Below are 23,388 nucleotides of genomic sequence, written 5' to 3' on the forward strand. Positions count from 1 at the left end.
ACTCAGTAATCAGTCACTCAGATATACTTGTCCGTCCGTAGTCACTCAGATATACTTGTCCGTCCGTAGTCACTCAGATATACTTGTCCGTCCGTAGTCACTCAGATATACTTGTCCGTCCGTACTCACTCAGATATACTTGTCCGTCCGTACTCACTCAGATATACTTGTCCGTCCGTAGTCACTCAGATATACTTGTCCGTCCGTACTCACTCAGATATACTTGTCCGTCCGTAGTCACTCAGATATACTTGTCCGTCCGTACTCACTCAGATATACTTGTCCGTCCGTACTCACTCAGATATACTTGTCCGTCCGTACTCACTCAGATATACTTGTCCGTCCGTACTCACTCAGATATACTTGTCCGTCCGTACTCACTCAGATATACTTGTCCGTCCGTACTCACTCACATCTTATGAATTTAATGTAGTTTTGTGTTTTCCCATAATTAATAATTAAACCTCACTCCGCATGTGTTTTTAATGACGGAATGGAACGGAAATTAAATGTGATGTCCATAGCTCATTGAATCTTGTGTGTTGCACCCCACAAGTTCACAGACAAAAGACTACACCCCATAAGTCAATCGTGTCTGTATGTCCGGTTTGTTAACGTGTTTGAGTATAAACAGCGACTTAAATCTCGCGTGAATTTATTCTACTGATCATAAACAATTAGCTTCGGTGGATCATTATACCTGCCCGTGTGAACATGTCCGTTTCTGTATTTACAGGACCTCCTGTCCAACGTCACAAAGATAGCAGAATTTCTTGATGAATCGCGCAACAAGTCTTTCCTAGAAGAAGTTACCGACAGATGTACATTTCAAACAATGGTAAAAACAGTAATGAAAGAAATCAACCCGTCCGATCAGAATTATATACACCAGATGTCAGACGAAAAAAAGCTGCCGATATATCGAAAAGGTAAATGGTGATGTCAATTCAAATGATCAAAATGAGAAGTGAGAAAAAAAAAACAGGAAAAAGAATTGCTTTACCTGAGGAAATATTGCATAACTAATGATGTATACCCGGGGATTATAACTGTGATGTATACCCGGGATTATAACTGTGATGTATACCCGGGGATTATAACTGTGATGTATACCCGGGGATTATAACTGTGATGTATACCCGGGGATTATAACTGTGATGTATACCCGGGGATTATAACTGTGATGTATACCCGGGGATTATAACTGTGATGTATACCCGGGGATTATAACTGTGATGTATACCCGGGGATTATAACTGTGATGTATACCCGGGGATTATAACTGTGATGTATACCCGGGATTATAACTGTGATGTATACCCGGGGATTATAACTGTGATGTATACCCGGGGATTATAACTGTGATGTATACCCGGGGATTATAACTGTGATGTATACCCGGGATTATAACTGTGATGTATACCCGGGGATTATAACTGTGATGTATACCCGGGGATTATAACTGTGATGTATACCCGGGGATTATAACTGTGATGTATACCCGGGGATTATAACTGTGATGTATACCCGGGGATTATAACTGTGATGTATACCCGGGGATTATAACTGTGATGTATACCCGGGGATTATAACTGTGATGTATACCCGGGGATTATAACTGTGATGTATACCCGGGGATTATAACTGTGATGTATACCCGGGGATTATAACTGTGATGTATACCCGGGGATTATAACTGTGATGTATACCCGGGATTATAACTGTGACGTATACCCGGGGATTATAACTGTGACGTATACCCGGGGATTATAACTGTGACGTATACCCGGGGATTATAACTGTGATGTATACCCGGGGATTATAACTGTGATGTATACCCGGGTATTATAACTGTGATGTATACCCGGGGATTACAACTGTGACGTATACCCGGGGATTACAACTGTGATGTATACCCGGGGATTATAACTGTGATGTATACCCGGGGATTATAACTGTGATGTATACCCGGGGATTACAACTGTGATGTATACCCGGGGATTATAACTGTGATGTATACCCGGGGATTATAACTGTGATGTATACCCGGGGATTATAACTGTGATGTATACCCGGGGATTATAACTGTGATGTATACCCGGGGATTATAACTGTGATGTATACCCGGGTATTATAACTGTGACGTATACCCGGGGATTATAACTGTGATGTATACCCGGGGATTATAACTGTGATGTATACCCGGGGATTATAACTGTGATGTATACCCGGGATTATAACTGTGACGTATACCCGGGGATTATAACTGTGACGTATACCCGGGGATTATAACTGTGATGTATACCCGGGGATTATAACTGTGATGTATACCCGGGATTATAACTGTGATGTATACCCGGGGATTATAACTGTGATGTATACCCGGGGATTATAACTGTGATGTATACCCGGGGATTATAACTGTGATGTATACCCGGGATTATAACTGTGATGTATACCCGGGGATTATAACTGTGACGTATACCCGGGGATTATAACTGTGACGTATACCCGGGGATTATAACTGTGATGTATACCAGGGGATTATAACTGTGATGTATACCCGGGGATTATAACTGTGATGTATACCCGGGGATTATAACTGTGATGTATACCCGGGGATTATAACTGTGATGTATACCAGGGGATTATAACTGTGATGTATACCCGGGGATTATGAAGATATACCCGGAATTTAAGTTTTGAATTATTATATTATGTGCTGACTAGATATCCCTTGTTAATTTTCAGGGGAGGTCGGAGACTGGAAGAACTATTTTACAGTGGCACAAAACGAGTATTTTGACAAAATATACGAGGAACAAATGAAGAATGCCACTTGCACGTTCCGATTTGAATAGAAAGAACAAAAGAAAACAAAAATAATAACAGTTTTTAATGAAGTTGATTCGAGATCGAAAAAACACTGGCTTTGAAACGCATCTTCAAAAACGTCTGTTTTAATTGATATAACCTGGTTTGGGAAACCCACGAGCTTTATATTTCGGGTATTACGCAAACTTACCAATTAGACCCCTGTTGAAGTATAGAATTGTTGCTAATTATTTGCTATATGTTATTAAAAGAGTCCTTATTGTGCTACAGTGTAAGTAATATTTTAACAAAGCATATTTGCTATAATTGTTGACTACCTCAATTTAAAAAAAAATAGTGAAGTTTATTGTGATTTTGGCTAATTTAGGTCACATAAGACGAAGTTTCAGTTGACCTATTGCGATCGCCTTTTGTCCAGCGTCGTAAACAATTTATGTTTTTAACTTCCTAACAATAACCAACAGACCTAGGGATCTGTTTAATGCTGGGATGAAGGGCTATAGGTTTGTTCAAATGGGTGACCTTGACCTGCATTCAAGGTCACAGGGGTAAAATATGATGAATTATTTTAATGACCTCTTTTCACTAAGTAAGAGGCCCATAGACCTGATATTGAAGCTTTAGCGTGCTGGGGTGAAGAGCTATCAACATTATTTAAGTGGATGACCTTGAACTTCATTGAAGGTCACAGGGATCAAATATTCAAATATAAAGACAATTTTCCAATGACCAAGAGGCCTAGAGACCTCATATTAGACCTATGGTATTCTGGGGTTAAGGGCTATAAAGAGTGTCCAAATAAATGACCTTGACCTTCATTCAAGGTCGCAAGGGTCAGAAATGCTAAAATATATCAAAATTCAGGTGACCGTTAAGGCCAATGGGCCTCTTGTTAGTAACAAAGCTATACCTCAATAAGTGTATGGTAGACAATTTCCGTATTATACACAAGTTTCCCCAACCTGCCTACTCTGCAATGTGTAATCAAAATCGCATGACACTTGATTTAAACTCGGAATATTACGCAAAAAAAGTTAATTTTATTTGTTGAAAATCGAAAGATAAGTTTTATCAGTGCGGCGATATTTCGAAGGACTTTAACTGACCCGATAGCTGCACATGCGCACATGGTAAGCGAAGGGCACATGGGTTCGTTACAACTGGTCATTTTAACTGCCAATTGTGTAGATAAGTTGTTATGCAGTTCATTAGCCTTGGCTCGCGGGCATTGTTGAAGTTTAATTGAGGTAGCTATAAGTAGTCAGAGATCATTGTTTTGGTTGGAAGCTATGTATTAGAGAGTGACTGGGTGAATTCTCCGTAGGGAAGTCTGTCACATAACTTGTCAGTGAGACCGGTGAGCTGACCGCTGGTACAGCAGGTAAATTGGCAGATTGGATAGAATAGTAGTCTATGAGAAGTTTGTGGTGGGTAGTGTGAACAGTGTATAGTTGTAGTCTATGAGAAGTTTGTGGTAGGTAGGGTGAACAGTGTATAGTTGTAGTCTATGAGAAGTTTGTGGTAGGTAGGGTGAACAGTGTATAGTTGTAGTCTATGAGAAGTTTGTGGTAGGTAGGGTGAACAGTGTATAGTTGTAGTCTATGGGAAGTTTGTGGTAGGTAGGGTGAACAGTGTATAGTTATAGTCTATGAGAAGTTTGTGGTAGGTAGGGTGAACAGTGTATAGTTGTAGTCTATGAGAAGTTTGTGGTAGGTAGGGTGAACAGTGTATAGTTGTAGTCTATGAGAAGTTTGCGGTAGGTAGGGTGAACATTGTATAGTTGTAGTCTATGAGAAGTTTGTGGTGGGTAGTGTGAACAGTGTATAGTTGTAGTCTATGAGAAGTTTGTGGTAGGTAGGGTGAACAGTGTATAGTTGTAGTCTATGAGAAGTTTGTGGTGGGTAGGGTGAACAGTGTATAGTTGTAGTCTATGAGAAGTTTGTGGTGGGTAGGGTGAACAGTGTATAGTTGTAGTCTATGAGAAGTTTGTGGTGGGTAGGGTGAACAGTGTATAGTTGTAGTCTATGAGAAGTTTGTGGTAGGTAAGGTGAACAGTGTATAGTTGTAGTCTATGAGAAGTTTGTGGTAGGTAAGGTGAACAGTGTATAGTTGTAGTCTATGAGAAGTTTGTGGTAGGTAGTGTGAACAGTGTATAGTTGTAGTCTATGAGAAGTTTGTGGTAGGTAAGGTGAACAGTGTATAGTTGTAGTCTATGAGAAGTTTGTGATAGGTAGGGTGAACAGTGTATAGTTGTAGTCTATGAGAAGTTTGTGGTAGGTAGTGTGAACAGTGTATAGTTGTAGTCTATGAGAAGTTTGTGGTGGGTAGGGTGAACAGTGTATAGTTGTAGTCTATGAGAAGTTTGTGGTGGGTAGGGTGAACAGTGTATAGTTGTAGTCTATGAGAAGTTTGTGGTAGGTAGGGTGAACAGTGTATATAGTTGTAGTCTATGAGAAGTTTGTGGTAGGTAAGGTGAACAGTGTATATAGTTGTAGTCTATGAGAAGTTTGTGGTAGGTAAGGTGAACAGTGTATAGTTGTAGTCTATGAGAAGTTTGTGGTAGGTAGGGTGAACAGTGTATAGTTGTAGTCTATGAGAAGTTTGTGATAGGTAGGGTGAACAGTGTATAGTTGTAGTCTATGAGAAGTTTGTGGTAGGTAGTGTGAACAGTGTATAGTTGTAGTCTATGAGAAGTTTGTGGTAGGTAGTGTGAACAGTGTATAGTTGTAGTCTATGAGAAGTTTGTGGTAGGTAGTGTGAACAGTGTATAGTTGTAGTCTATGAGAAGTTTGTGGTCGGTAGTGTGAACAGTGTATAGTTGTAGTCTATGAGAAGTTTGTGGTAGGTAAGGTGAACAGTGTATAGTTGTAGTCTATGAGAAGTTTGTGGTAGGTTGGGTGAACAGTGTATAGTTGTAGTCTATGAGAAGTTTGTGGTAGGTAGGGTGAACAGTGTATAATTGTAGTCTATGAGAAGTTTGTGGTAGGTAGGGTGAACAGTGTATAGTTGTAGTCTATGAGAAGTTTGTGGTAGGTAGGGTGAACAGTGTATAGTTGTAGTCTATGAGAACTTTGTGGCGGGTAGGGTGAACAGTGTATATAGTTGTAGTCTATGAGAAGTTTGCGGTAGGTAGGGTGAACAGTGTATAGTTGTAGTCTATGAGAAGTTTGTGGTAGGTAGGGTGAACAGTGTATAGTTGTAGTCTATGAGAAGTTTGTGGTAGGTAGGGTGAACAGTGTATAGTTGTAGTCTATGGGAAGTTTGTGGTAGGTAGGGTGAACAGTGTATAGTTGTAGTCTATGAGAAGTTTGTGGTAGGTAGGGTGAACAGTGTATATAGTTGTAGTCTATGAGAAGTTTGTGGCAGGTAGTGTGAACAGTGTATATAGTTGTAGGCTATGAGAAGTTTGCGGTAGGTAGGGTGAACAGTGTATAGTTGTAGTCTATGAGAAGTTTGTGGTAGGTAGGGTGAACAGTGTATAGTTGTAGTCTATGAGAAGTTTGTGGTAGGTAGGGTGAACAGTGTATAGTTGTAGTCTATGGGAAGTTTGTGGTAGGTAGGGTGAACAGTGTATAGTTGTAGTCTATGAGAAGTTTGTGGTAGGTAGTGTGAACAGTGTATAGTTGTAGTCTATGAGAAGTTTGTGGTGGGTAGGGTGAACAGTGTATAGTTGTAGTCTATGAGAAGTTTGTGGTGGGTAGGGTGAACAGTGTATAGTTGTAGTCTATGAGAAGTTTGTGGTAGGTAGGGTGAACAGTGTATATAGTTGTAGTCTATGAGAAGTTTGTGGTAGGTAAGGTGAACAGTGTATATAGTTGTAGTCTATGAGAAGTTTGTGGTAGGTAAGGTGAACAGTGTATAGTTGTAGTCTATGAGAAGTTTGTGGTAGGTAGGGTGAACAGTGTATAGTTGTAGTCTATGAGAAGTTTGTGATAGGTAGGGTGAACAGTGTATAGTTGTAGTCTATGAGAAGTTTGTGGTAGGTAGTGTGAACAGTGTATAGTTGTAGTCTATGAGAAGTTTGTGGTAGGTAGTGTGAACAGTGTATAGTTGTAGTCTATGAGAAGTTTGTGGTAGGTAGTGTGAACAGTGTATAGTTGTAGTCTATGAGAAGTTTGTGGTAGGTAAGGTGAACAGTGTATAGTTGTAGTCTATGGGAAGTTTGTGGTAGGTAAGGTGAACAGTGTATAGTTGTAGTCTATGAGAAGTTTGTGGTGGGTAGTGTGAACAGTGTATAGTTGTAGTCTATGAGAAGTTTGTGGTAGGTAAGGTGAACAGTGTATAGTTGTAGTCTATGAGAAGTTTGTGGTAGGTTGGGTGAACAGTGTATAGTTGTAGTCTATGAGAAGTTTGTGGTAGGTAGGGTGAACAGTGTATAATTGTAGTCTATGAGAAGTTTGTGGTAGGTAGGGTGAACAGTGTATAGTTGTAGTCTATGAGAAGTTTGTGGTAGGTAGGGTGAACAGTGTATAGTTGTAGTCTATGAGAACTTTGTGGCGGGTAGGGTGAACAGTGTATATAGTTGTAGTCTATGAGAAGTTTGCGGTAGGTAGGGTGAACAGTGTATAGTTGTAGTCTATGAGAAGTTTGTGGTAGGTAGGGTGAACAGTGTATAGTTGTAGTCTATGAGAAGTTTGTGGTAGGTAGGGTGAACAGTGTATAGTTGTAGTCTATGGGAAGTTTGTGGTAGGTAGGGTGAACAGTGTATAGTTGTAGTCTATGAGAAGTTTGTGGTAGGTAGGGTGAACAGTGTATATAGTTGTAGTCTATGAGAAGTTTGTGGCAGGTAGTGTGAACAGTGTATATAGTTGTAGGCTATGAGAAGTTTGCGGTAGGTAGGGTGAACAGTGTATAGTTGTAGTCTATGAGAAGTTTGTGGTAGGTAGGGTGAACAGTGTATAGTTGTAGTCTATGAGAAGTTTGTGGTAGGTAGGGTGAACAGTGTATAGTTGTAGTCTATGGGAAGTTTGTGGTAGGTAGGGTGAACAGTGTATAGTTGTAGTCTATGAGAAGTTTGTGGTAGGTAGGGTGAACAGTGTATATAGTTGTAGTCTATGAGAAGTTTGTGGTAGGTAGTGTGAACAGTGTATAGTTGTAGTCTATGGGAAGTTTGTGGTAGGTAGGGTGAACAGTGTATAGTTGTAGTCTATGAGAAGTTTGTGGTAGGTAGGGTGAACAGTGTATATAGTTGTAGTCTATGAGAAGTTTGTGGTAGGTAAGGTGAACAGTGTATAGTTGTAGTCTATGAGAAGTTTGTGGTAGGTAGTGTGAACAGTGTATAGTTGTAGTCTATGGGAAGTTTGTGGTAGGTAGGGTGAACAGTGTATAGTTGTAGTCTATGAGAAGTTTGTGGTGGGTAGTGTGAACAGTGTATAGTTGTAGTCTATGAGAAGTTTGTGGTAGGTAAGGTGAACAGTGTATAGTTGTAGTCTATGAGAAGTTTGTGGTAGGTAGTGTGAACAGTGTATAGTTGTAGTCTATGGGAAGTTTGTGGTAGGTAGGGTGAACAGTGTATAGTTGTAGTCTATGAGAAGTTTGTGGTAGGTAGGGTGAACAGTGTATATAGTTGTAGTCTATGAGAAGTTTGTGGTAGGTAGGGTGAACAGTGTATAGTTGTAGTCTATGAGAAGTTTGTGGTAGGTAGGGTGAACAGTGTATAGTTGTAGTCTATGAGAAGTTTGTGGTGGGTAGTGTGAACAGTGTATAGTTGTAGTCTATGAGAAGTTTGTGGTAGGTAGTGTGAACAGTGTATAGTTGTAGTCTATGAGAAGTTTGCGGTAGGTAGGGTGAACAGTGTATATAGTTGTAGTCTATGAGAAGTTTGTGGTAGGTAAGGTGAACAGTGTATAGTTGTAGTCTATGAGAAGTTTGTGGTAGGTAGGGTGAACAGTGTATAGTTGTAGTCTATGAGAAGTTTGTGGTAGGTAGGGTGAACAGTGTATAGTTGTAGTCTATGAGAAGTTTGCGGTGGGTAGGGTGAACAGTGTATAGTTGTAGTCTATGAGAAGTTTGTGGTGGGTAGGGTGAACAGTGTATAGTTGTAGTCTATGAGAAGTTTGTGGTGGGTAGGATGAACAGTGTATAGTTGTAGTCTATGAGAAGTTTGTGGTAGGTAGGGTGAACAGTGTATAGTTGTAGTCTATGAGAAGTTTGTGGTGGGTAGGGTGAACAGTGTATAGTTGTAGTCTATGAGAAGTTTGTGGTAGGTAAGGTGAACAGTGTATATAGTTGTAGTCTATGAGAAGTTTGTGGTAGGTAAGGTGAACAGTGTATATAGTTGTAGTCTATGAGAAGTTTGTGGTAGGTAAGGTGAACAGTGTATAGTTGTAGTCTATGAGAAGTTTGTGGTCGGTAGGGTGAACAGTGTATAGTTGTAGTCTATGAGAAGTTTGTGGTAGGTAGGGTGAACAGTGTGTAGTTGTAGTCTATGGGAAGTTTGTGGTAGGTAGGGTGAACAGTGTATAGTTGTAGTCTATGAGAAGTTTGTGGTAGGTAGGGTGAACAGTGTATAGTTGTAGTCTATGGGAAGTTTGTGGTGGGTAGGGTGAACAGTGTATAGTTGTAGTCTATGGGAAGTTTGTGGTGGGTAGGGTGAACAGTGTATAGTTGTAGTCTATGAGAAGTTTGTGGTAGGTAGGGTGAACAGTGTATAGTTGTAGTCTATGAGAAGTTTGTGGTGGGTAGGGTGAACAGTGTATAGTTGTAGTCTATGAGAAGTTTGTGGTAGGTAGGGTGAACAGTGTATAGTTGTAGTCTATGGGAAGTTTGTGGTAGGTAGGGTGAACAGTGTATAGTTGTAGTCTATGAGAAGTTTGTGGTAGGTAGGGTGAACAGTGTATAGTTGTAGTCTATGAGAAGTTTGTGGTAGGTAGTGTGAACAGTGTATAGTTGTAGTCTATGAGAAGTTTGTGGTCGGTAGTGTGAACAGTGTATAGTTGTAGTCTATGGGAAGTTTGTGGTAGGTAAGGTGAACAGTGTATAGTTGTAGTCTATGAGAAGTTTGTGGTAGGTAGGGTGAACAGTGTATAGTTGTAGTCTATGAGAAGTTTGTGGTCGGTAGGGTGAACAGTGTATAGTTGTAGTCTATGAGAAGTTTGTGGTCGGTAGGGTGAACAGTGTATAGTTGTAGTCTATGAGAAGTTTGTGGTAGGTAGGGTGAACAGTGTGTAGTTGTAGTCTATGGGAAGTTTGTGGTAGGTAGGGTGAACAGTGTATAGTTGTAGTCTATGAGAAGTTTGTGGTAGGTAGGGTGAACAGTGTATAGTTGTAGTCTATGGGAAGTTTGTGGTGGGTAGGGTGAACAGTGTATAGTTGTAGTCTATGGGAAGTTTGTGGTGGGTAGGGTGAACAGTGTATAGTTGTAGTCTATGAGAAGTTTGTGGTAGGTAGGGTGAACAGTGTATAGTTGTAGTCTATGAGAAGTTTGTGGTGGGTAGGGTGAACTGTGTATAGTTGTATATAGCGCCAGTTAACGACTAAGTAGATCTGTACATGTAATAACAAACGTTACTGAGAGAGATTGAAGGCTGGTGTTGAGTGCATGGATATTACTTGGTGGATTTAAATTAGTTACGATGTTACAAATAAAGTGTAAATATACGTACATAACTTGTTGTTCAATCAGTTCTGAAATGGTGGCAGCGAGTAAATATAAAACAGAAAACAAAATGGCCGACAGTTGAAGTTTAGTATTACCAGAGACGTATATACAAGTCTCTGTATTGTTAAGAACAGGAGAATTCAGAGAAAGGACACATTTGTATGTTTTATTGATGCAAAACTGGCGTTTGAAAATATTCATCGTGATTTACTGTGGTACAAACTGATGAAGCTTGGAATCACTGGTCCTTTTTTAAACGCTATTAAATCGTTATATACATCTACGAGGAGCGCTGTTAAGCTAGGAAATTCTTTATCTGACCTTTTTCGATATTAAATTCTGAGCGAAACAAGGCTGTAAATTGTCTCCAACACTTGTTTCTATAAATGTTAATGACATTGTCGACGAAATCAACTCTCTGAATTGTGGAACGAGTATAAATGGACAAAATCTAGCAATATTACTATATGCAGTTGACATTGCATTAATTGCTGAAGATGAAATAAGTCTACAAAACAATGTTGGATGTTGTTAACTCCTGGTGTCGCAAGTGGAGGATGTCTATAAATACTGAAAAAAACCAAGGTTTTACACTTCAGGGGAAAAAATCACCCAGATCAAACTACATATTAAAGTGCGGAGATCAACGTATTAATTACGAAACCTCGTACCGTTATCTAGGATTAACGTTTAATACATTTATGGACTTCAAATATACAGTATAAAATATTACTAAATCAGCGAGCAGGGCACTATCTGCTTTATATACTAAGTTCCTTTCAAGTGGAGGTGTTTCCTTTGATGTATTTGAAAAATTATATCGTAACCTCGTGGAACCTGTACTCTACTACGGTGCTGGAATATGGGGAATATCGAAATGGACAAATGTGAAAAATATACAGAATAAGGCGTGTAGATTATTTCTAGGATCTTCAAAAAACTCTTCAAATACAGCGAGTCGAGGCGACATGGAATTCATGTCGACACATCACAAGCCAATTATTGAAGTACAAAAAAAATGTACTACGTCTACGTCTACGACTACACGGTGCGGAAGAACCCCGTTTAACTAAAACTATATATAATGCTACAGAACATATTGCTAACTCTTGGAGAAGAAAATGTGACACTATTATACACAGTTTTGGATTATCTGATGTAATGAACAGTCAACGCTCGACTAAATGTAAACTTCGTGATATTAAGCGGATATTGGATAATCGAGACCAGATAGATTGGAGAAATGATCTTTTTAATGATAGTAACCGTGTAAATGGTAATAAGTTGCGTACCTACCGCCTATATAAAAATGAAATTAGTACAAGTTTTTATGTTAAAAATAGTAGAAATAGATCACACAGAAGAATTTTATCTAATTTTAGAAGTGGTTCTCTGCCATTAGCTATAGAAACGGGTAGATACGCCAGGCCAATAATTCCTTTACAAGAAAGGAAATGTATATATTGTACATCAAATCATGTTGAGGATGAAACTCATTTTTTTATTGATTGCGATTTTTACTCCGACTTAAGACTTTTGGTTTTTAGTAAAGCAGAAACTAATTTACAGAATTGTAATACATTGTACTTTAAACAGCAAAGATAAATTAATATTTCTTATGAAAGAAGATAATTTGCAAAAAGATGTCGCCAGGTTATTGTCTGATATGTACCAAAGAAGACAAAACTTTTTATCAATAAGTCTTAATATTAATTGACTCAAGATTTTACTGTAGTAGTGTGTCATAAGCCAAATATGGCTGGGTATTGATGCATTTTAACGTTTTTAATGAAATGATGCTTGTGTTTTATGTATATTTTATGTATCAATACATGACACACTTTAATAATCAAATTTGCCTCTATGGATATCACAGTAGTAATTTTACAAAACACCAACCGGGGGGGTTGCTCATCTCTCAAAAGCGGTGACAATAGCTGTTAGCGCTAAAAAAACAAAAACAAAAACAAAATCCGCAAAATTAGCAAAATCATCAGGGATTGGTCGCCGCTGATAGTTACAGGCCGACAACATATTGATATGTATCTATGTCTAGTTTCGAGGTATCACACCACCAAATGGATTCTGTTTGTCTAGATTCGAGGTGTCACACTACCAAAAGGGAAACTGTTTGTCTAGATTCGAGGTATCACACCACCAAATGGATTCTGTTTGTCTAGATTCGAGGTGTCACACTACCAAAAGGGAAACTGTTTGTCTAGATTCGAGGTATCACACCACCAAATGGATTCTGTTTGTCTAGATTCGAGGTGTCACACTACCAAAAGGGAAACTGTTTGTCTAGATTGGAGGTGTCACACCACCAAATGGACACTGTTTGTCTAGATTCCAGAAGTCACACCACCAAATGATAGCTGTTTTCTAGATTCGAGGTGTCACACGACCAAATGGACACTGTTTGTCTAATTAGAAAAGCCAGTACTTCTGATTTGAGTAACATATTCCTCAACTCTTCAAAGAATGACCGATATTGCTATAACCATGTATATTCCACATTTGTATGTAGGAAGGTTATAGAGTGTCACTATCTGAGATGAATTTAGAAAACCAGCCTGTCAATCCTACGAGAGTGATGAGAAGAAATGGCCATACACCTCAGGCACTCGTCTGTCAATACACCCAATAGATAATCAAGGTTAGAAATTCCATCGGCTTAGTGAAACGTCCCACGTTCGGGGAGATGTCGATGGTTATGGTCTCCATCTCTTTAGCAACAGGGCGGATCCAGGATTCGATTTATCCAGGGGGGGGGGGGGGGGGGGGGGGGGGGAGCTCTCGAAGAAATGGTACAAAATAATAGCTGACGTTTTAAAGAACACGCAGTATATTTTTATGGCAGAATTTCAATGGAAAACATTTGCTTCTGAAACAGGATTTTACGTTAAGGCCACCAAGGCCCACAGAAGCTTCCGAAGAAATGGTGCAAAATCCTGTATCTGAGACTGTGCGGACCACACAAATTCAATGCATCTCCCACCTAAACAAAGATTTTTTTTCGACAAAAAATTTCCCTGTGGCCTAAAGTCCAGTATTTACTGAAGTTGTCTTACAGTAAAGTCTGAATGTGTTCACTCGAGTTGTCTTACTGAAAAGTCTGAATGTGCTCACTCTAGTTGTATTACTGTAAAGTCTGAATGTGTTCACTCGAGTTGTCATACTGTCAAGTCTGAATGTGTTCACTCGAGTTGTCTTACAGTAAAGTCAGAATATGTTCACTCAAGTTGTCTTACTCTAAAGTCCAGTATTTACTGAAGTTGTCTTACGGTAAAGTCTGAATGTGTTTACTCTAGTTGTCTTACTGTAAAGTCTGAATGTCTTCACTCTAGTTGTCTTACTGTAAAGTCTGAATGTGTTTACTCGAGTTGTCTTACTGTAAAGTCTGAATGTGTTTACTCGAGTTGTCTTATTGTCAAGTCTGAATGTGTTTACTCATCCTTAATTATGATATAACACCAATTCTACATCCCCTTAATTAGTGTATAACACCAATTACATATGTGTTAATTATGGTACATATACCTGTATGTGTTAATTATGGTACATTTACCTGTATGTGTTAATTATGGTACATTTACCTGTATGTGTTAATTATGGTACAATTACCTGTATGTGTTAATGATCATAATGGTACATTTACCTGTATGTGTTAATTATCATAATGGTACATTTACCTGTATGTGTTAATTATCATAATGGTACATTTACCTGTATGTGTTAATTATCATAATGGTACATTTACCTGTATGTGTTAATTATCATAATGGTACATTTACCTGTATGTGTTAATTATGGTACATTTACCGGTATGTGTTAATTATGGTACATTTACCTGTATGTGTTAATTATCATAATGGTACATTTATATTACCTGTACGTGTTAATTATGGTACAATTACCGGTATGTGTTAATTATGGTACAGTTACCTGTATGTGTTATGTATGGGACATTTACCTGTATGTGTTAATTATGGTACAATTACCTGTATGTGTTAATTATGGTACAGTTACCTGTATGTGTTATGTATGGGACATTTACCTGTATGTGTTAATTATCATAATGGTACATTTACCTGTATGTGTTAATTATCATAATGGTACATTTACCTGTATGTGTTAATTATCATAATGGTACATTTACCTGTATGTGTTAATTATGATACATTTACCTGTATGTGTTAATTACCAGAAAGGTACATTTACCTGTATGTGTTAATTATCATAATGGTACATTTACCTGTATGTGTTAATTATCATAATGGTACATTTACCTGTATGTGTTAATTATGGTACATTTACCTGTATGTGTTAATTATGGCACATTTACCTGTATGTGTTAATTATCATAATGGTACATTTACCTGTATGTGTTAATTATGGTACATTTACCTGTATGTGTTAATTATCATAATGGTACATTTACCTGTATGTGTTAATTATCATAATGGTACATTTATCTCTATATGGACATATATCAATTAAAAACAACTAACAAGTATATATCCAGAAAAACGTTTATTGACACGGTTCTCTTGTCAAAGCAATACAGGTGTCATGATCAACTGCGATACACACAGCCAAGGTTTTCCCTGAACTTCTACTTTATAATTACTAATTAGCATATAACTTGAGGACGATGCACCGGAGTTAGCGATCTGAGTATTCTAAATTATCAATCCATTATTTGGTTTGTGGTAGCAATTTAACAGAGTGGGCAATACACAGCAAAGTACAGCACATTTAATTTATTTCCCTAACACAGAAAACACATTCCCTTACACAGACAACACAGGGTTATTTCCCTTACACAGACAACACAGGGTTATTTCCCTAACACAGACAACACAGGGTTATTTCCCTTACACAGACAACACAGGGTTATTTCCCTAACACAGACAACACAGGGTTATTTCCCTTACACAGACAACACAGGGTTATTTCCGTAACACACAGACAATACAGGGTTATTTCCGTAACACACACAATACAGGGTTATTTCCCTTACACAGACAACACAGGGTTATTTCCCTTACACAGACAACACAGGGTTATTTCCCTTACACAGACAACACAGGGTTATTTCCCTTACACAGACAATACAGGGTTATTTCCGTTACACACACAATACAGGGTTATTTCCCTTACACAGACAATACAGGGTTATTTCCCTTACACACACAATACAGGGTTATTTCCCTTACACAGACAACACAGGGTTATTTCCCTTACACAGACAATACAGGGTTATTTCCCTTACACAGACAATACAGGGTTATTTCCCTTACACAGACAACACAGGGTTATTTCCCTTACACAGACAACAAAGGGTTATTTCCCTTACACAGACAATACAGGGTTATTACCCTAACACAGACAATACAGGGTTATTTCCCTTACACAGACAATACAGGGTTATTCCCCTTACACAGACAACACGGGGTTATTTCCCGTGTGTGACCTGATATGTCTCCGGAGGTTAGATGACTGTATAAACCCGCGTCCACAGAAGTCACATTTGTAAGGTTTCTCTCCGGTATGTGTCATACTATGTTTCTGTAGGTACTCTGCCCTTGTGAATTCCTTACCACACACATCACACTTGAAAGGACTGTATCCAATGTGTGTCCTGAAATGAGTTTTCATGTGAGAGGACTGACTAAACACCTTATCACAGACGTCACACTTATACGGCTTCTGTCCAGAATGTGTCAATGTGTGCATCTGGCGGTGAGCGGACTGACTGAATCCCTTACCACAGATATCACACGTGTAAGGCTTCTCTCCCGTGTGTGTCCTTGTATGTTTCTGCAGCGTGTCTCTCCGGATAAATTCCTTACCACAGAAATCACACTTATAGGGTCTGGAGCCAGTGTGGGATCGGAAATGCCTCTGTAGCTTGGACGATTCACTGAATTCCTTACCACAGACATCACATTTGTAAGGAGTTTCTCCAGTATGTGTTCTGAAATGTGTTTCAAGATGAGCTGACTGCGCAAAAAATTTACCACAAACATCACACTTGTACGGCTTTTTTCTTGTCAGTGCATTTTGCTGCTTCGATAAGCTACAAACATCTAGGCAGGCCTTACCACACACACCAGACATGTTGTCGGTGTTCTCCATGGAAAAATATCCACCACACTTCGCCAAGTACAATTTAAGTCATAGTAGCCTGGTCATCTCATATAACTCAACAAAACGTCCATTTGTAGTGATGTAGTCATTTCACGTAGCCATTACAATATTTAAATCCCTAGTCTTCTGTCATCTGAAGGGAGCTGAAACAAATGAAATACAAGAGGAATTGTAACCACACAAAAAATACTGTTAATTTAAATAAGATTTTATAAAATACAATTATGGTGTAGGAGACTAGACTTGTTCTCAATTTCAGCCATTAAATTTAAACTTGGTACCTCTGAATTTTACATCATGCTCATATAACCAAGCTATCTCAAATAATGTTTGATAAGGATATACAGTGGAACTTCGTTAACTCGAACTCGGATAACTCGAATACCCCGCTTAACTCGAAGTACCTCGCCGGTCCCGGCCGAATTCTCTCTTTATCTTAGTAAAAAAAAACTCGGATAATTCGAATTCGGATAACTCGAAAAACTCGGATAATACGAAGTAAAAATTTGGTCCCAACAATAAAAATCCTACTTGAAATGTTCGAATAACTCGAAGTATAATTTTCGTCGATCGGTGGCAAACGCCGACATTTTTTAAGAGCTAAATTCCGTTTGTAATACTGAACATATCGGCACTACTAACCTACATGCTATTATAAGTGTTTCATAAATTCATAAAAGAAATTGTCGGTTGAATCTTATAACAACAAGTCTTGGTGATAAAAAGTACTGCTTTACTTGAGGTACGGACAAAAGCCCCCCCCCGGACATTAGCCCCCCCCGGACATTAGCCCCTAGGACAAAAGCCCCCCCGGACATTAGCCCCTTCACACTAATCAAAAAGTGGACAAAAGCCCCTTCATAAAAAAAAATTATATTTTATTTTTTTTATTTTTTATGTTTTTATTTATTCATTTTTTTTTTAAATTACAATATATGTTTTAGCAGTGGTTATATTAAGTGCTACATATATATGTAAGTGACTTCTCCTGGAAAGAAATATACCATTAATGGCTTCATTGTTTCTTTGATTTTAATTACATTGTATTCCTAAAATTAAACGTAGACTATTACAACACAGAGCAACATGTTTGGTTAGGTACATTATGTACTTATTATATTATAATTTGAGACACTGCAAATAGGGATCAAATGTTTATTGCTTTTGTAGACATTTCTTTGATTATCAATATTTGCAGTATATTAGGACGTCAAAAATTATATGTAATCAGTAACAATTTGTTCATCATGGAGAACTCTCCTGAAATTTTTAGCTTACTTAATAATATAAAGTTTGGAAAAATAAATTATGATGTTTAACCACAGACATATAATGCTACACTGACATCAGGTAATTTCCCAAGGCGGTCGCCGATATCAGTACACACGATAGTCAACAACTCATCTACCCGTTCGCTCAAGCGGAACTAATCTCTGACACACCGGTAGATCTACCCGGCTGATGTTTTTACAGGTGTAGAATGACACAGTCACCGGCGCCTATTAAATCTTTAAACTGCTGAAACAATAGCGTAATTACTGCCGAGGTGTTCAGAGTACAACTGTAACGGTCAGTGCTGTCTATTAAATCGGATAAAACGCCAACTCAGTTACAGTAACATTTATACGCACATGCGCAGCCCAACTTCCGGTGCTAATACACATGGAAATGGCGTGGTTATCAATAAAAAGTAAGTAGGCCGATCAAACAGTATTTTATATATGTCCAATAAAGGTAATGGTTCTGTTACGTTTTGTATGCAATCTGTGTTAAACTTAAACGGTTATTTGTTTTGACATTAATAACTTGTTATTTTGTCGAATTCCGTTTTATCGTTTTACCTTTTGCAAACATGACTTGCACATCAGATCGTTATTGAAATGACTAAGTGAAAGAAACTTTATCGTGACTGTATATCGGCAAAACTACACCAATAACAAGTGACATAACGAAACATTACATATATATTTACATGTATTGACCAGTCTTCACACTAAACTGATGAGCGACAGAGCGAAGTTATAATGATTATATAATGTTGACAAATATTGACCAAACTTTTCACCAAAACGATAACTCGCTTAATTCGAACACTCGGATAACTCGAAGTTTTTTCGTGGTCCCGTCGACTTCGAGTTAACGAAGTTCCACTGTATATGATAGAGTGCCATGTCTGTTGGAATCAGAACAACAAGAGATCCCAGAGGGATCTTGGCACCCACCATTGAATGATCTTTATAGGTTCTATGTCAGATTGATCTTCTCTCTACTTTTCCCTTCATTTTACTAATCTGTGCAAATTGAGACATCCCTCCAGTACTTTTCAAACAAGGGAATCCTAGCTATATAAGAATTTTGAGATTTAGCCATAATGGCTGTTTGTTTGCCAGGTTGTTTTCAGGACAGACTGGTCCCAAAATGCAATTCAAGGGACCAAGGGGAACCTACATATGAAATTTGAGAAAGATCCCTTCAGTACTTTGAGAAATAGCGATAACAAACTTTAATTGTCAAAATCCAAGATGGCTGCCTGTCGGCCATGTTGTTTTCCGATTGGTCTCAAAACGCAATATGCATAACTAGGCACCAAGGGAAACCTACATATGAAATTTGAGAAAGATCCCTTCAGTACTTTCTCAGAAATAGCGATAACAAACTTCAATTGTCAAAATCCAAGATGGCTGCCTGTCGGCCATGTTGTTTTCCGATTGGTCTCAAATCGCAATATGCATAACAAGGCACCAAGGGAAACCCACATATAATATTTGAGAAAGATCCCTTCAGTCCTTTCTAAGAAATAGCGATAACAAACTTCAATTGTCAAAATCCAAGATGGCTGCCTGTCGGCCATGTTGGTTTCAGATTGGTCTCAAAACGCAATATGCATAACAAGGCACCAAGGAAAACCCACATATGAAATTTGAGAAAGATCCCTTCAGTACTTTCTCAGAAATAGCGATAATAAACTTCAATTGTCAAAATCCAAGATGGCTGCCTGTCGGCCATGTTGTTTCCAGATGGGTCTCAAAACGCAATATGCATAACTCTAGGCACCAAAGGGAACCTACTTATGAAATTTGAGAAAGATCCCTTCAGTTCTTTCTCAGAAATAGCGATAACAAACTTCAAATGTCAAAATCCAAGAAGTCTGCCTGTCGGCCATGTTGTTATCCGATTGGTCTCAAAACGTAATATGCATAGTTGTTATCCGATTGGTCTCAAAACGCAATATGCATAACTAAGCACCAAGGGGAACCTTCATATGAAATTTGAGAAAGATCCCTTCAGTACTTTCTGAGAAATAGCGATAACAAGAATTGTTTACGGACAGAGGGACGGACGGACCACGGACGCAGGGCGATTTGAATAGGGCTAAAAATAGTCAGAGACCTTAAATATAAGCTAGAGACAGGACGGTGTGTGTTTCTCCACAGAGATAGGATGGTGTTTCTCCACAGAGACGAGAACTTATGTGTTCCTCCACAGAGACGGGATGGTATGTGTTTCCCCACAGAGACAGGACGGTTTGTGTTTCTCCACAGAGAGGGGACAGTTTGTGTTTCTCCACAGAGATGGGACAGTTTGTGTTCCTCCACAGAGAGAGGACGGTTTGTGTTTCTCCACAGAGACGGGACGGTTTGTGTTTCTCAACAGAGAGAGGATAGTATGTGTTTCCCCACAGAGACAGGACGGTTTTTGTTTCTCCACAGAGAGAGGACGGTTTGTGTTTCTCCACAGAGAGAGGATGGTTTGTGTTTCTCCACAGAGATGGGACGGGATGTGTTTCTCCACAGAGAGGGGACGGTTTGTGTTTCTCCACAGAGAGAGGATGGTTTGTGTTTCTCCACAGAGAGAGGACAGTTTGTGTTTCTCCACAGAGATGAGACAGTTTGTGTTTCTCCACAGAGATGGGAGGGTTTGTGTTTCTCCACAGATATGGGACAGTTTGTGTTTCTCCACAGAGAGAGGACGGTTTGTGTTTCTCCACAGAGATGGGACAGTTTGTGTTTCTCCACAGAGAGAGAACGGTTTGTGTTTCTCCACAGAGAGAGGATGGTTTGTGTTTCTCCACAGAGAGAGGACAGTTTGTGTTTCTCCACAGAGATGGGACAGTTTGTGTTTCTCCACAGAGATGGGAGGGCTTGTGTTTCTCCACAGAGATGGGACAGTTTGTGTTTCTCCACAGAGAGAGGACGGTTTGTGTTTCTCCACAGAGATGGGACAGTTAGTGTTTCTCCACAGAGAGAGGACGGTTTGTGTTTCTCCACAGAGATGGGACAGTTTGTGTTTCTCCACAGAGAGAGGATGGTTTGTGTTTCTCCACAGAGAGAGGACGGTTTGTGTTTCTCCACAGAGATGAGACAGTTTGTGTTTCTCCACAGAGATGGGACAGTTTGTGTTTCTCCACAGAGATGGGACAGTTTGTGTTTCTCCACAGAGATGGGACAGTTTGTGTTTCTCCACAGAGAGAGGACAGTTTGTGTTTCTCCACAGAGAGAGGACGGTTTGTGTTTCTCCACAGAGATGGGACAGTTTGTGTTTCTCCACAGAGAGAGGACGGTTTGTGTTTCTCCACAGAGAGAGGACGGTTTGTGTTTCTCCACAGAGAGAGGACGGTTTGTGTTTCTCCACAGAGAGAGGACGGTTTGTGTTTCTCCACAGAGATGGGACAGTTTGTGTTTCTCCACAGAGAGAGGATGGTTTAATTGTGTTTCTCCACAGAGATGGGACGGGATGTGTTTCTCCACAGAGACTTTAAAATAACTGTACAAAGTCAAGATATAAGGGAAACTTAACAATGACATATATCACTTCGTCAATTTATCATTATGACAACATATAAACACGTCAGCCAACTACCTGCAACATTAATAGAACATTTCCTCCCCTAGGTCCGAGACAGTGGGATCACAACTGGAGATTAATAGAATATTTCCTCCCCTAGGTCCGAGACAGTGGGATCACAACTGGAGATTGATAGAATATTTCCTCCCCTAGGTCCGAGACAGTGGGATCACAACTGGAGATTGATAGAATATTTCCTCCCCTAGGTCCAAGACAGTGGGATGACAACTTGAGTGATTGTCGAGTAATGACTATTTTTCTCTTACCTGGAGTGGTACGTTCTCTCTCCTGTATCAAATGCGAGACAAAGTTCATTGGATGCGATTGAATTGTCGACGCGAAGTCATTGTATAGTTGCCCTGACATCGTGGTATTGTTGTCGTCATGAAATTGTTGAGAACCTGCAATGATCACACAACAATAAATTGTAGATATATCCAAGTCCATGGTAATCGGAAGAGTTATCACTTTCTTAACAATAAAGACTGAAAAGGGGTCGATAACTAGCTATATTGCACATTAACATAAAATTTGTTATGAACCTTGAATATATATCGACGTTACGTCCCATCTCATATGATACATAATGATACGCATTTGTGTAACACAGGGGCACGTTACCTAATAATGTACATATGTACATGTACATGAAATGATTAAACATGTATGTGGGTCAGTGTAACACAAGACCCACATACTTTTGAATGTGTTAGAAACTGACCCACATACATTTCTATCATTCATGTACAGTATACATTCTTATTGCAACGTGCCCCTGTGTTTTTAACATGTCAAGTTTGGCCTGTAACTATAGCCTACTGTAGCTTACGCTTCACTGCATTCAACAGCAATGCACCCAAATATATTATGATGATTTGATTAAAGTCATGTGCTGATAGCTGTCCATATGTTTTTCTGGCACGCTTACCTACATGTAACTTGACTGTGACTGTGCTAGGCTGTTTTGATCACGATGCAACCATCTTACCTTTTCCCATCCGGAACTCCAACAACGAGCACAATACCCGATGAGTTCCGAATAATGTATGGGCGAGTTTGATTTGCACAATTTAACTGATGATAATTAAATAAGGTAATAAGTTAACCATGATCAGAGATATAATTATATGTCTCTGCCATGATAAAGTACACAAACCATATTCACTGATTGAAACATTAAGCACAACTCCTTTTAAAATCATAATGTTATTTCCAGAGTTTTATGCACCGTAAGGTTGTGTACGTGACACTGACTGAATGACTATACACTTTCATTCTGATAAAGTCTCTCTATGATAACAACTTAATATAGTGTGCTATGCCAGAGATGTCATGTCTCCGGCATATGATTCACCCACTCATTTTATTGATTATAATGATACATTTTAAACACGATATATAATATATACATGTATTATATATATATAATGGTATCTTATATATTAGGTACTACGAAGCGTGTTGCTGCTGCCACCTGGATTTTTTTCCCTTCTTCTTCTTCTTCTTTGTTGTTGAAAATTTTGAATTATGAATTCGAATTAGTACCTCAAAATGTCTAAACTGTCAGATTAAAAGTCTTTCCGAACACTTTAAATTTGCCATATCATCAATTAGCATTTAAACATTTTATCAATGAATTTTCCTGTATTTGTTAAAGGGCTGATTTTGTTTGTATGCTGAAAGAGTTTTATTTAGATTTAATTTATTAATATTTTCGATATTTTCCGTTGTCATTTATTTAGGAAATTCTAATTTTAGTAACGTCATTTTGATGATAATAATGATGACTGTGCCAAGGGAAATCATGATGGTTTTGATGTTACTTTTAAATTTTAAATTCTACCTACATACAAAGACGTGTACATGTATATCACACGTCTCTGCTACATACAGGGTGTCCCAGAAAACATATATGTATGAGGTTTTAGGCGTCGAAATTTTACATGCAGAATGTC

General features: G+C 38.7%; 2 protein-coding genes across 2 annotated transcripts; one reads left to right on the forward strand and one right to left on the reverse strand.

The window, feature by feature from the left end:
* Positions 1-736: 736 nt before the first annotated feature.
* LOC117333295 (sulfotransferase family cytosolic 1B member 1-like) lies at positions 737-3,099 on the forward strand (the record flags this gene model as incomplete). Its single annotated transcript, XM_033892527.1, is given in 2 exon segments — positions 737-929; positions 2,752-3,099. Coding segments are annotated over 2 exon segments (303 nt in total), but the record flags the coding sequence as incomplete, so codon positions are not given.
* Positions 3,100-15,874: 12,775 nt separating this feature from the next.
* Positions 15,875-16,558, reverse strand: LOC117332848 (zinc finger protein 239-like). Its single transcript, XM_033891899.1, has one exon. It carries the CDS (start codon positions 16,556-16,558, stop codon positions 15,875-15,877), a length of 684 nt encoding a protein of 227 aa, XP_033747790.1.
* Between the last annotated feature and the right edge of the window lie 6,830 nt (positions 16,559-23,388).

This window comes from Pecten maximus, chromosome 8 (assembly GCF_902652985.1).
Source record: "Pecten maximus chromosome 8, xPecMax1.1, whole genome shotgun sequence".
NCBI lineage: Eukaryota > Metazoa > Mollusca > Bivalvia > Pectinida > Pectinidae > Pecten > Pecten maximus.

Coding starts and splice junctions, on each gene's coding strand:
- LOC117332848 (XM_033891899.1), bottom strand. CDS start 16,558: ATGTCTGGTGTGTGTGGTAAGGCCTGCCTAGATGTTTGTAGCTTATCG.